At 40.0% G+C, this 13,695-nt stretch overlaps 1 protein-coding gene across 2 annotated transcripts in view; it reads left to right on the top strand.

Annotated features, from left to right (window-relative positions):
* Positions 1 to 13,695, top strand: part of LOC132130690 (NAD(P) transhydrogenase, mitochondrial-like) — a 35,387-nt gene that overhangs the window by 13,105 nt on the left and 8,587 nt on the right. For both annotated transcript variants that reach the window (XM_059542481.1, XM_059542482.1), the window contains exons 11-19: positions 38 to 199; positions 2,669 to 2,779; positions 4,496 to 4,641; positions 5,401 to 5,596; positions 6,043 to 6,276; positions 7,344 to 7,504; positions 9,044 to 9,223; positions 10,718 to 10,877; positions 13,409 to 13,490. In XM_059542481.1, coding sequence (XP_059398464.1) covers positions 38 to 199; positions 2,669 to 2,779; positions 4,496 to 4,641; positions 5,401 to 5,596; positions 6,043 to 6,276; positions 7,344 to 7,504; positions 9,044 to 9,223; positions 10,718 to 10,877; positions 13,409 to 13,490 — 1,432 coding nt within the window. The remainder of the gene's footprint in view (positions 1 to 37; positions 200 to 2,668; positions 2,780 to 4,495; positions 4,642 to 5,400; positions 5,597 to 6,042; positions 6,277 to 7,343; positions 7,505 to 9,043; positions 9,224 to 10,717; positions 10,878 to 13,408; positions 13,491 to 13,695) is intronic.

Here is a 13,695-nt window from a genome sequence, read left to right as displayed (position 1 = left end):
AACCTATAATGTTTGACATCTTGTTATTTCTACTCAGGTCTGGCTTCAGCGATTGGTCTTGGGATATGTGCTCCCAATGCTGCTTTCCCTCAGATGGTTACAACCTTTGGCCTGGCAGGAATCGTGGGATACCACACCGTATGGGGCGTCACTCCTGCTCTTCACTCCCCGCTTATGTCCGTCACAAATGCTATTTCTGGTAAGTTAGTAAATCAAGTGCACAACCAAGGTGAAAGTATTTGCTATTATATAATTCGCTAACCTGAATGGCTTTTTCTTTGACAATATTATGTTTGTAAATTTACTGTGAAAAGTAAAAGCAAAACTGTTGATGGTGGAGAAACTTTCTGATATTAAATTTTGAAATGTCACCGGATTTCTCAGTTTATCTCGAGCACAGGTCATCAAAGCACTTTTTCTTAATCTGAGTTTGCCCTTTAGCTACAGAGGGCTCTCAAGTGGGTGTGAATTACCCGTTTGCTTTAATGAGCAGAAAATGTCACCTAATTTTTTTTTCCTTCCACCCTTGAGTTAGTGTCTGTGATGGGCCGACGTAGCCCACCTGTTAAGTAATTCAGCTCTTCATTAGTCTATACTCAAGGTCCCAGGGTTCAGCACTGTTCAGAAGGCCTTGCCCTCATCAGACAGGCAGATCAAGCATGCTTCTGTGCTTCGTTAAGCTTTTATTCATTTCTCTCAGCGGGCTGAGAAACCAGGAAAGGTATCATTGTTTTTAACACCACCAAGTCCTTGGTGGTCTGCATTAAAGAGTCATTTATGTCAAGAGAGCTATAAACTTCACATCAAGAGTGTGGGGAATCAACTGAAGCAATTAGTTTCCCTCGACCTACTGCACACTTCCTGTGAATTACTTTTATTAGTCTTGTAGAGACAGTCTCTTGCTTTTCTTTGTCATCTTTGCATATGAGGTCTTGCATATTCGACACTTATTGAACTGTGTCTTTCACAGGCCTGGAAATGTGAGCGAGTTGGAATTCGCTTCTTTCGGTGCCAAAAGTAATGAAGCTCTCACAAAAGTGACCGAGACGTTAAGCCACTAATGTGGAATTTCTCATTCTCATTGAAAGTGTGGGAGAACTTTTCCAGAAGCATAAAGTTACTCTTTTGCTCCTGGTGGAGTAGAGTTCCTCTCTTGCTCTTTAATCTACCTGAAACTGGTGAATCAGAATGACTCCACATCGCTTGATATGTGCGTTTCAACATCACCTGATCCAAGGAATCTTTACAGATGAACTTAGGATATTAGATATTGGTTTTTGGGTCCATTTTGGTGACCTAATGGATGTGTCATTGCTTAAAACAGCTATGCTTTCCAAACCCCTCGTCGCTTTATTCTCCATGATCACAGAAAGTCAGAAATCTTATCCAGCCATTAGAACAACAGCAATCCATTTGTGGATTTTGAGCAGATTCCAGCATCTTTCAAATTCATCCAAGGGTTTTATTTTACAGATATCCAGGCCTTTGTATGTCTGGGTGCGTGTGTGGTGGTTCGTGCCTGTGGAGGTTTACAAATCGTCTGTTGTGTTTCCTGCAGCATTGTGGTAGCGTGCTCTTGGCTTGCAAGCTGGTCTGTAATCAATTGTTACTTCAGAATTACAAAGTGAGAGGAAATGCTTCCCAACAGTTACACACTTCATTGACTTAAGAAACCGCTAACTATCAGGGCCACCTCAGGTTTGGTCAGTCGAGTCGATGCCGCAAAAGCATTTGAAAGCGATTTTAAAGAGGTGATGGTTATCAGATTTCCCTTGGGGATGCCAGTGTTGTCCTCATTAATTCCCAATCAAAATGAGTTACAAATGACTTGATTTGAGCACTGAGAGTACTGTACCAGTGTCAAGCATATTATGTAATCCTTTTAGTATAATGGTGCTTTATTAGAGGGTGAAACATAAGCCTTGTTTTCTTGTGACTTAAATAGTCAAAGTTTCAAAGCGAATTTGGAAACAAATGCAAATTTCATCTTGTGAATTGTGTTAATTATTTATCCATATATGCTTTATTAATCAGCATGGATGCAATAATTCAAAAATCTTTCTCCTTAGTTTAATAGCTATTCCACGATAGCGCCATATTCTGGTAAAATGCACATTTTTGGAATCAGTGTCACTAATATTTGTGTAGTATCTAGAATATAAAGTGTAGTAGATATTGTCAGATTATTTTATTTAATAAATTGAAAGATGAATACAAAAATAATGATCTTTTTTAAAACTACATTTGTTTTGAAAATCCCTTCCTTACTAATTTGTGGAGTATTCTGATAAAATTCCAATCAACCTTTTTATTTAAAAATAAATTAAGATTATTTGAATTATTTTGATTAGATTAAAATTTATTTATTTTTTCAACCATTTCAAATTAGTGATTAATTCTCATGCAATGCCAATTTTTGCAGTCAATATGTTGTTAATCTTTTATTATACTGTAGTAAGTGTTATCAGCACTATATATATATATATATATATATATATATATATATATATATATATATATATATATGTATATATATATATATGTATATGTGTGTATGTGTGTATATAAAATAACTGTATAAAATGTAGTTTGAGACTAAATTTAAATATTAAAAATTACTATTTGAAAGTTTGTTTATGGTTATAACAGGGATGCCATGTGTTTTCAGGTTTGACTGCTGTTGGTGGCCTCTCCCTTATGGGTGGTGGATTTCTCCCTAGCAGCACAGCAGAGACCCTGGCCGTACTGGCTGCTTTCATCTCCTCCGTCAACATCGCTGGTGAGTGCACTGAACACACGATTCTGTACCTGCCAACAGTGAAAGATAAAACACTGTTAAAATGTCGGAGGCTGAAAACTGAGCAAGATTACAGATGCGAGCAGGTGAGGGCTCTGTACTTGTGCCGCTCGCTGCCCTCTGGCTGCCCTGCATCTTGTGTTCGTGAGAAGAGCGGCGTATTCCGTTCCTTCCAGGTGGAATAGTTTAGTCCGTCAAACCTCACACCTGAAACAGGAAATGTCAGCAAGGCAGTTTTTGCTTCAAAGAGCCACGGCCATGTCATAAATCAGTCTCTGCTCAAAACCAACCAACAGGGCCATTAAGGAGGAAAAGGGAAAAAATGGCTTGAAGCAGGCAGTTGGCCAAAATGCCATCCTGAATCCATTGACCCATTCATTTTGCATCTTAGTACGGTTGGCCAAGTCACCAGTCCAGGTCAGAGGGTGAGTTAGTGATTTAATGGCATGCTACTAGGCTTTTACAGACATTTTTCATCATGCTACAATAACAGGTTTTTGATATGTGTTCCAGCTCACATAAAGTGTCTGGATTTATATATTTATCTTCTTAGAAGGCAGGTGTTTAATTTCAGTTGAAAGATGGTTTTTGTTATTTCCATTCCTCATACTCAGTGTTTCGTCCCACAGTCCCATTACCCATAAACCTTAAAGTTAGAAATCTGGACATTCTGGTCGCTTTTTCCTATCCTCTTTTCGACCATTTTTATTGTTACAAGTGCATATAGGGAAAAAAACAACAATTGCCCTTTCCAATTTAATTTCAATAAAAGACAAGGAATTTATGGTGAACCTGCTCAATTAATGACAGGAATGAAAACATATTTTATTCTTTGGCCCGGCTGTAATGTCTGGAAATCCTTCACATTTAATTGTGGGAAAACGGAACGGTCTTTCTAATGCTGTATACATTGTGTTCACTTGTCTGAGTACATTTACTTCTGAGTTTAAATATTTCACCGGGATCCTCAGGGGAACGGGTCACTAAGGTTTGAGAGAAACTGGATATCCGTCTGAGTTTCGAATGAAAAGCTTTGGTTTGGTAACCATCCTAGTAAGTTGCTTGGCTAGGACAGCGTAAGCCAGGAAAATGAATGTAAATGCAATCACATGGCAGTTTAAAAATACTTTGCTAATGAGCAGCAGATGAGTGGCTCCCGTCATTCTTCGTTGTCCTTCTGCAACTCAATTTCGGATGTTTTACACATTTAAATTACTTGATGTTAAGAAAAGTTTTATATATATATATATATATATATATATATATATATATATATATTCCGGACTATAAGTCACACTTTTTTTCATAGTTTGGCTGTTCCTGCGACTTATAGTCAGGTGCGACTTATTTATCAAAATTAATTTGACATGAACCGAGAGAAATGAACCAAGAGAAAACATTACCGTCTACAGCCGACGGAGGGCGCTCTATGCTGCTCAGTGCTCCTGTAGTCTACCACTGAGCAGTATAGAGCGCCCTCTGGCGGCTGTAGACGGTAATGTTTTCTCTTGGTTCTTGGTTCTAAATGAATGTGACTTCTAGTCCAGTGCGACATATGTTTTTTTTCCTCCTCATGACGTATTTTTGGACTCATGCGACTTATACTCAGGTGCGACTTATAGTCCGAAAAATATGGTACATTTTAACTTGTATACTGTGTTTATACTGTGTTCTGTTTGTTTGATTTTGTTTGATCAGGTGGTTTCTTGGTTACTCAGAGGATGTTGGACATGTTCAAGCGGCCCACTGATCCTCCAGAGTACCACTACTTGTATCTTCTTCCCGCTGGTTTGTTTGTTGGAGGTTATGGGGTGGCTCTTCAAAGCGGCTACAACATTGAACAGGTAAGGCTGCATTACTTAATTGCAACTCTTCTGCACTATTTGTACTGTGGACCTGAATTTTACCTCAAATCATGAGGTTACACTTCCAGTAGTGTACATTACAATAGAAAGCAAAAGAACAGCAATACTGTGATGAGAGGGGCGGGTCCGAGAGCTGTGGGAATGGAGCGAGGCCGGTGGAGTTAATAAGGGGGTCTCAAGGGCCATGGAGGAGCTCCGGAAGGATAAAAGGAGAAGTGTCAACAGTGTTGGATGAGAGAGGACCAGGCCTGAGTTTTATTTTGTGTTTTGTTTCTGTTTGTGCAGAAACATAAACACAAAAGAACGCGACAGCCCCTCGCGACAGTTGAAACTTGTTTGAAACTTGCTTGATCTTAGCATTACGCCTGAAATAAACTCAGCAAAGTTTGAACTTCTCAATATAGCAGACAGACAAAAATAGTTGCATATAGTTACAGTGGAGACAGTGTTAAAACTATTACAAACTATTTTTGTTTATTGAAATAAAGCTGAAATAAAATAAATATAAGATGGAAAAACTTTATCTTTTTAAACTTTTTATTTATTTCTAAAAAAAAATGTTAATGTCAGTTTCAAAAATATAATTGTAAAAATATATATTGTATTATATAGTATATGTAATAGTGTATATAAATAATACTAAAATAACAGTGGTTGAAGTTCCTAGTTGTGCAAAAGAGAAATGGATTCTGGAAGATTTATTTCCTCACTTCCTGTAAACCTTCCCTTTGTGTGCAGATGATGTACTTGGGCTCTGGCTTGTGCTGCGTGGGGGCTCTGGCTGGTCTGTCCACCCAGTCCACGGCTCGTCTCGGTAACGCCCTGGGCATGATCGGAGTAGCCGGTGGCATTGCTGCAACTTTTGGAGCTCTAAAACCTTCCCCTGAGCTCATGGCACAGATGAGTGCGGCCATGGCGGTGGGTGGCACTGCTGGTGAGTATGTATGTGTGTGTGCTTCTGTTTGTGTGCATTTCTTCTTTAGTCATTGGCCTTTGAACCTCCAAGTGTGTGAATATAAATTGCAAATGACCTTGTGATTTCCCCGCAAAGCCAGGTAATGGTCATCAGGTCGTGTAAGTCACACAGCACGGTATCATGCTTTGTAGCCAGTCATGTCTAATCTAAATTGCTAATTATTCCTGGAAACCTGCTGGAATGTAGTTTAAACCGTCCCGACCTTCCCCAGCTCAAACCAGAAGTCTGCTTGATTCCAGATGCTTCCACCCTGAGGTCTCAGCCCGCCCCAAACATGCCCCCTACACACTCTTTCTTTCCTCCAACCTGCACTCCAGATTCACATCAACACACACACACACACACCGCTTCATCGGATGTGACCTGTTTACCAGCAGGCCTGAATTCCCCCTTCTTGTTCGCAGGTTTGACCATCGCCAAGAAGATCCAGATCTCGGACTTGCCGCAGCTCGTTGCCGCTTTCCACAGTCTGGTGGGGTTGGCGGCCGTGCTCACCTGCGTGGCAGAGTACATGGTGGAGTATCCCCACTTTGCAACCGACCCTGCGGCCAACCTCACCAAGATCGTGGCCTACCTGGGGACCTACATCGGTGGAGTCACCTTCAGCGGATCTCTGGTGGCTTATGGCAAACTTCAAGGTCCTGCTTGTTTGGTTATATAATAACAGTTAAAGGCATAATTCAGTCGCCTTCATGTTTTTAAACCTGTATGCCTTGTTTTTCCTGTGCAATACATGAGAAGATATTTTGAATAACAGTTTATGTTCGTAAAATGAATGTCAGGTCCAGAGTCCAGAACAAATGGTTGTTTTGTGCATACAATGAAAGTCAGTGTGGCCCAGAGACATTAACTGCCATCTGTACTGCTCCTAGATACTAAAACACACAAGATCATGAGCTGATATCATGAAAAAGAGCACAGTGCCACGCTTCACTCTGAAATATGCAATGCATATATTAAATTAATAGATTTTTGCACTAGGCATATTGTGGTCCAGTTTTATTTCTATTAATCGTGAAGCCCTATTAGAAATCCCAATGTTGTGGGTCCAGGTCCTCCTTGTCTCATCGGCCCACCGGTACCACACATGCCTCATGTTTAAAGCTTGGCCAGGCGGAACCTCTCAGAATTTGGCACTAATTAGTCCCTCCGCCCCCCAGTCATTTTCCACTTGTCCCTCAAAGCTGGAACGCATTATCTTCAGGAGCTTTCCCATTCCTCAACCACTACAGCCTCTCTGAAGCCTGCAGGCCTCCGCTGATAAAACAGATTAGAAGTCTCATTTTTATCCTTGTGAGGTTTTCTTTCAGCCTAAAAGGGGGGCCGGTGTAGAACACTGTACATAATCACCCAGTCCAGCTGTATTGCTAACTAGTTACGCAGCTGATGCTTAAGAGTTATTGATTCAGCTCCTACTGTTACAAGTTTTTCCTTTGCACACATACTTGTCTTGGGCTGATGATATGTCTCGTACATATTTAATAGTTTACAGAGCACTAGCAGCTGATTAAAGAGCACTTTAACAACATAACATGCATTTGTGTACTTTTGTTTAAAGCACGACTCAAACAAGCTTCTCGTTTCCTAGAAGTTCTCAAACTAATTGTATTTCACTCATCGTGTTCCCAAACAGCACATGTTGTCCGGTCTACATGCTAACCCACTTTTTGTGTTGCTCTTCTCACTCGACTTGCTCCTCTTGCAGGTCTCCTGAACTCAGCTCCCCTTATGCTCCCTGGCCGTCATGCGCTGAACGCCTCCCTCATGGCAGCCAGTGTGGGTGGCATGATCCCCTACATGCTTGATCCCAGCTATACCACTGGCCTGACCTGCCTGGGCTCCGTGTCTGCACTCTCTGCCGTCATGGTAAGGGATTCACACAGGCTTTCAAAATTGCATTTATTAGGTTATCTTTTATAAGTCTTGCTGGGTGCTTCAGATGCTTTTTTTTTTAAATTAATTAATTTATTTTTATTTATTTTTTGTGGTTGTGTGTTGTTGTTTTTTTTGGTAAATGACTTGGTAGCTGATGGCTCACATAATATTTTAATTTAAATAAAATGTTCATTTGAAATTAGCATCGTTTGAGATATTGGCCAAAATGTTTAATTTAAAAACTAAATTTGAACAGTTTTTAGAATCAATTTAATGGCTTTTGCATTTTTTCAGTCTCTTGTATGTATGTGTATATATTTGTGTAAATATACAGTTTAGCCATTAAAGTTCACGTAAACCGGAAGTTGCTGCAGAATTTATTTCAGTGAAGTGACACATTTCCAGCTGAAACTGAATATTGAGTAGAGGGTGTAGTTTTATTTCTGCGTTCCTCCTCTCATCTCTTATTCGAAAGTCAATTTTCTACCCCTTTGGGGATAGATAATAAAGCTTTTTGAATTTGAAACAACAGAAAATGTGCATTGTCCATTGACACGACTACATTTGGAAGTGATGCTTGGAGGAATTCTGTAAATCAGCATGTTAAAATCTCCAAATATGACATGCTCCATCAGCCAATATATTGGCCTACCGCTATCTTAAGTAGGGACAGTTGTTTATAAAATTTCACATTTGGTTTGTATTCCACTTACTTTTGGTATGAGGATGTACTGTAAAGATTAAGATTTTGACTGAGGTCAGAGATTGAGAAGATTGTGTGCTACTACAACACATACAACTTCTGTTAGTTACAAAGGTCTGTTCTGTTACATAGGTAAGCCCTGCAGTTCATGAAACCTGAATCCCTTTGCTTTTAGTTTTATTTATTTATTTTATATAATCCATAAATGCACACCACCATATGATGACAGATAGAAGTAAACCACAATCATGAAATTTGGAGGGAACGCTTCCGGAGTCTTGGTAAACATTGGCGTCATGTAGCTTACGTCATTTGTCAATAATCAGGAAGCTGACATTTTTATACAGCTCCTTTTACTTCCATAAAGATAAACAATCACCTGCAGTATGGCGTCTGGCTCTTTTTGCACTGATTATGCTTCATATTCACCTTTTTTTTTTTTTTTGCTTGTTTGAAGGTATTTTTTAACAAGATGTGTGGTAGCTGGCTTTGTTTGGGCCCTTTCCCCGAGGAAGGTACATTGTTTAATAATACAGGGATGATATCATGGACGTGTGAAACGAATACTGTGTTTTGACAAACACCTCATGCCTTAATTGCAGCCCATTGCAACCAAATCTGTGTGAAATATGTTGCTCTGGCTTGCACTAGATCGCATTTCATTTTCTAAAAACGAACCTTGTGTACAATGCGCATACCTCAGGCTTGTGCGTTTTCTTTTGGTGGACTTTCTTTTTGTTTAAATGATGGAATCGGGTTACTGTTGTGCTTTGCTCACTTGTCTTCACCGTAACCTTTGATCTCCACCCTTTTTTTTTTTTTTGTAGGGCCTGACCCTGACAGCCGCCATCGGGGGGGCTGACATGCCTGTTGTGATCACAGTGCTAAACAGCTATTCTGGCTGGGCCCTGTGCGCTGAAGGCTTCCTGCTCAATAACAACTTGTTGACCATTGTGGGTGCTCTCATTGGCTCTTCTGGAGCCATCCTCTCCTACATCATGTGTGTGGTAAGTTCACAGTCTCACAAAGTTCACTCCATGATTTTGTTCCCACCTATTTTAATAACATTGTGGTTGTTATTAGTCTTTAAAATTGACAGTGGCAGTGTTTTCTCCAGCCCACAGGCTCTAAAAATAATTCCAAATATTCCGCATATTTTATGAATCACTACATGCGCATTAATATGCATTAAATGTAAATATATAATTTTACATTTATTTATATAAGTTTATATATACAGTACAGACCAAAAGTTTGGACACCCCTTCTCATTCAAAGAGTTTTCTTTATTTTCATGACTATGAAAATTGTAGATTCACACGGAAGGCATCAAAACTATGAATTAACACACGTGGAAATATATATGGAATTATATACATAACAAAAAAGTGTGAAACAACTGAAAATATGTCATTCTAGGTTCTTCAAAGTAGCCACCTTTTGCTTTGATTACTGCTTTGCACACTCTTGGCATTCTCTTGATGAGCTTCAAGAGGTAGTCACCTGAAATGGTCTTCCAACAGTCTTGAAGGAGTTCCCCGAGAGATGCTTAGCACTTGTTGGCCCTTTTGCCTTCTGTCTGCTGTCCAGCTCAACCCTAAACCATCTCGATTGGGTTCAGGTCCGGTGACTGTGGAGGCCAGGTCATCTGGCGCAGCACCCCATCACTCTCCTTCTTGGTCAAATAGCCCTTGATGCCTTCAGTGTGACTCTACAATTTTCATAGTCATGAAAATAAAGAAAACTCTTTGAATGAGAAGGTGTGTCCAAACTTTTGGTCTGTACTGTAAATGTACTATTACAAAGTTACAAGCTTTTTCAAAAACTGTTATTTTTCTTTTTCAATGGTGATTGCGAAGCTGAATTTTCAGCAGTCCTTATGACTCCATTCTTCACTTGAGAGCAGATGTTCTCAAAGTAGAAAACCCAATGACAACTTGTATTTTAGATTTATGCAAAATAACTGCCTTATTGAAATGTTATTTACTTGATTTTCAGTTGTTTCTAATAGTAATGTTATGGTTTGCATTTTTGTTATGGCTATAAAATGAGCAAATACTTTTGATCAGTGGATCGTTTCATCACACAGACTGTTATCAAAACCGTAAAAGATCATGTTAAATTATTTGTGCATAACCTAATTAATATTAGATTGCAGAACATGCATGTCTAAAATCTAAAAGCCTAAAAAATCTTGATCTCAAGACTGGATGTTCCTGTTATAATGACTCCAAAGGCTTGCACCCCAGTGGTACTTGGGATTTCAACACCTTGGTTTAGTTTTAAGTTGGACAAATGGTATCATTTTACATGTACCCGCTTTTATTCTTCCTTCACATGCATATTCCACTTGAGTCACTTTGCCTATCTGGCATGCTTCTTAATATCCTGTTAATAATGGCTAAATTTTATATTGAGACATTTTCTTAACACAATCTTGATTTATTCCACTGAGAGGCCGTTTTCATATTCCTGATTTTTTTTTTTTTTTCTTTCATTAGGCCATGAACCGCTCACTGGCAAATGTCATTCTGGGTGGCTACGGCACGTCATCCACCGGCACGGGCAAGCCCATGGAGATCACAGGTACCCACACTGAGGTCAACGTGGATCAGTCGGTGGAGATGATCAAGGAGGCTCAGAATATCATCATAGTTCCAGGTAATGGAGGCCCTTTGTAGCCTTGCACATCTGAAACTCCTTGGTTTAAACTAGATCTGGTGCGTACAGTCATTGACTTCAAACAATCCTTTGTTATATCTTTTAAAGCAACCTCGCTTCACCCCCATTACATCACTGGTAATTTTCTGACCCCTCCTGTGCGGGACTAACCCCCCCAGAGTGCACCCTGAGACCTGCTGGGGCTTGTTCTGAGGGGGTCTTAAACTCTCTCTCATAATTTTGAATCCCTAGACGCATTCGTGTGCACTTTTTATCAGTCTGTTTAGGCTCGACTCCCTCTGCGTGTTTTTTTGTGGGATGGGGCGGTTGGCCTCTTGTGGCATTGTTTCGTGTGAGGCGATCTGTGGAGGGTGGTGTTAGTTTTCTCTCCTCTGGCAGGGTCATGCCATGTTTCTTTTGCCCAGATACAGCTGACTGATTGAGCAGGATGTCAGACGAACTTTAACTGTGTGTACCTTCAGTACAAGTTCAGTTGGCAAACATTTGGAGTTGAATATTTGTCTGGGGCTGGTTCCTTTAAACCATCTTAGCATGGGTCTCCGTTATGTCCTCCAGCAATGGCTGCAACTCTCACGCTGCTTTGTTCTCCTCAACGCACTGTTTTATAGTTGAGTTTTATGGTCCGACAGCAGGTTGAGAAGATCAAGACCTTGGAGGCGACAGGACAGTGGAAAAGATGAGCGATAAGATGTGGGAATATGAACATAAAGAAAAGAACAAACGATAATAAACAGCGCAGTCCAGAGTAAACAAGACTAGAGGGCCAAGCACAACAGAGACAGCCCCTTTTATTTAAAACAAATGGCCATCCAGCAGGCTCTGAGGCATCCAGATTTCCCCCTCTTGTCCGTTGCCTGTTTGTTCACTGACACAGGCCTGACTATCATGAGCACCGTGGTCTGTTGGTATGAGCCACAAAGGGATGTGAGAACTTATTGCACCAAATGGTAACATAACACTGAAAAAATGAAACCTGAGCAACATGATAATGTTTAGGAATGGTAGTTATTAGGGCTGCACGATAATGGGAAAAAATGACATTGCGATATTTTATTTTTCTGCGATATATATTGCGATATGAAATCTAATCGAATTTTTTCTTAAAAACAAAAATGGGGTGAGCACTTACATTCTCATTTTAAATGATTTAAACATCGACACCATCATGTCAATTGATTAATATGCGCAAAGGGGGGGGGGGAGCAAGACAGCGCTCGTGTTGTTTGAAGACGGTGAGCGTGAGGCCGGGGCTCTCTCTCTCTCTCTCTCTCTCTCTCTCTCTCTCTCTCTCTCGCGCGCTCTCCACGAATCACATTCGTCAAGGGCCGGGTAGCAGCTGGCCAGTACAGTTAATGAATAACGGATCAACTACGACAGCCTACATCGCACATCACGCAATGTGACTATCGTGGATTCGTACATCGCGATATCGATGCTTAAATGCCACATCGTGCAGCCCTAGTGGCTATACTCGCACTGGATGATCGCTCCATCTTTTTTGTTGAGCTCTGTACTGCTAAGTAACACATAATTGAACCCACTTCAATTTTCTCCTCCCGTTTGCTGCTAAATCCATCCATCAACCTCCATTGCGTTGTCGGTCCTTTTTAGTATATTTTGAATGGGGTTCCCTTTTCCGCTCAGTCTTTGCACTGAGTAAGCAATGGCCTTGTTTCCATTTCCGCATTTTCGTATAATTTAAGTAGTCATAGTTAGTTTAGTTGAATGACAGCTGTGAAAATAGTTAAGACTTTACTGTTTAAGCTTGGAGTTTGCCAACCATGGCTGTTTTTCTAAGAAGAAATGCTTTAAAAAGAAAAAATAAGAGCTGAAAGAAATCATTAGGAGCGAGGAGGGTTAGCCGGCACACACCGTGACATGCTTGTTTAAGAAGGAGCATTTAAATGTGGTTGTGGCATGCATCAGAAGGTGCACCAGTAACTGAGGCTTTAAACTGACTGACGTGAGACATTTTTATTCTTTGAATTTTTACTGTAAGTGCTAAATTGACTATTGGTGATTATTCGACAAGTCTTTCTTGTCTTTGTTGCACAGTGCACACCAAGGGTTTAAATATTAACACTTCTGAGAAATATTATTAGAAATTCTAGCACTGACTTTACATTAAAGATGTATTTCAACATGAAGCAATTTTCTTTTTTTTTCGTTTGTCTAAAATCCTGTGGGTCATTCAGGTTTGAATTATTTCATCTGTGTACTACAAATGAGTGGGAGCAGGTCTCTTGTTTGCTTTACTCTCAAAACAGATTTTTCCTATTGTTTAGAAGTTGGGATTATTTATTATGGTAAAATCAATTTACATGATGCATTAGGGGGAAAAAAAGGCGAAGGATGATTAGTAAAAATATAAAAAAGATGTGCCAGGATCATGCAGAGTTCATTCGAGTTTTCCAGTGGGAGTTTCCTAGGCTTCATATTTTATTAGGGGCTGATTTTTGCATGTCTGTTTAGGTCTGTTCCTCTTTTAAATGCTGCGTCTCTTATTTCAGGTTATGGTCTGTGTGCAGCAAAAGCTCAGTATCCTATTGCTGATCTTGTCAAGTCACTGTCTGAGCAGGGCAAGAAAGTCAGGTAAGTAACATCTACAGTCATTTTCAAATCTTTGCTGTTGACCTCTTATTCAACACCTTTTTTAAGCCACGTATGCACCACAAGATCCATGATACCAGGAGAAAGCTATCCGTTAACATTTCCCATTCATCTCAGTGGTGGATGCAGGACACCCCTTATTAGTAAACAGCGTCCTATGAATTATTGAACTGGATGACACTTGGAA

This window comes from Carassius carassius, chromosome 47 (assembly GCF_963082965.1).
Source record: "Carassius carassius chromosome 47, fCarCar2.1, whole genome shotgun sequence".
NCBI classification, from domain to species: domain Eukaryota; kingdom Metazoa; phylum Chordata; class Actinopteri; order Cypriniformes; family Cyprinidae; genus Carassius; species Carassius carassius.
Note: the sequence above shows the minus strand (reverse complement) of the source record. Positions and strands in the feature narration are given on the sequence as shown.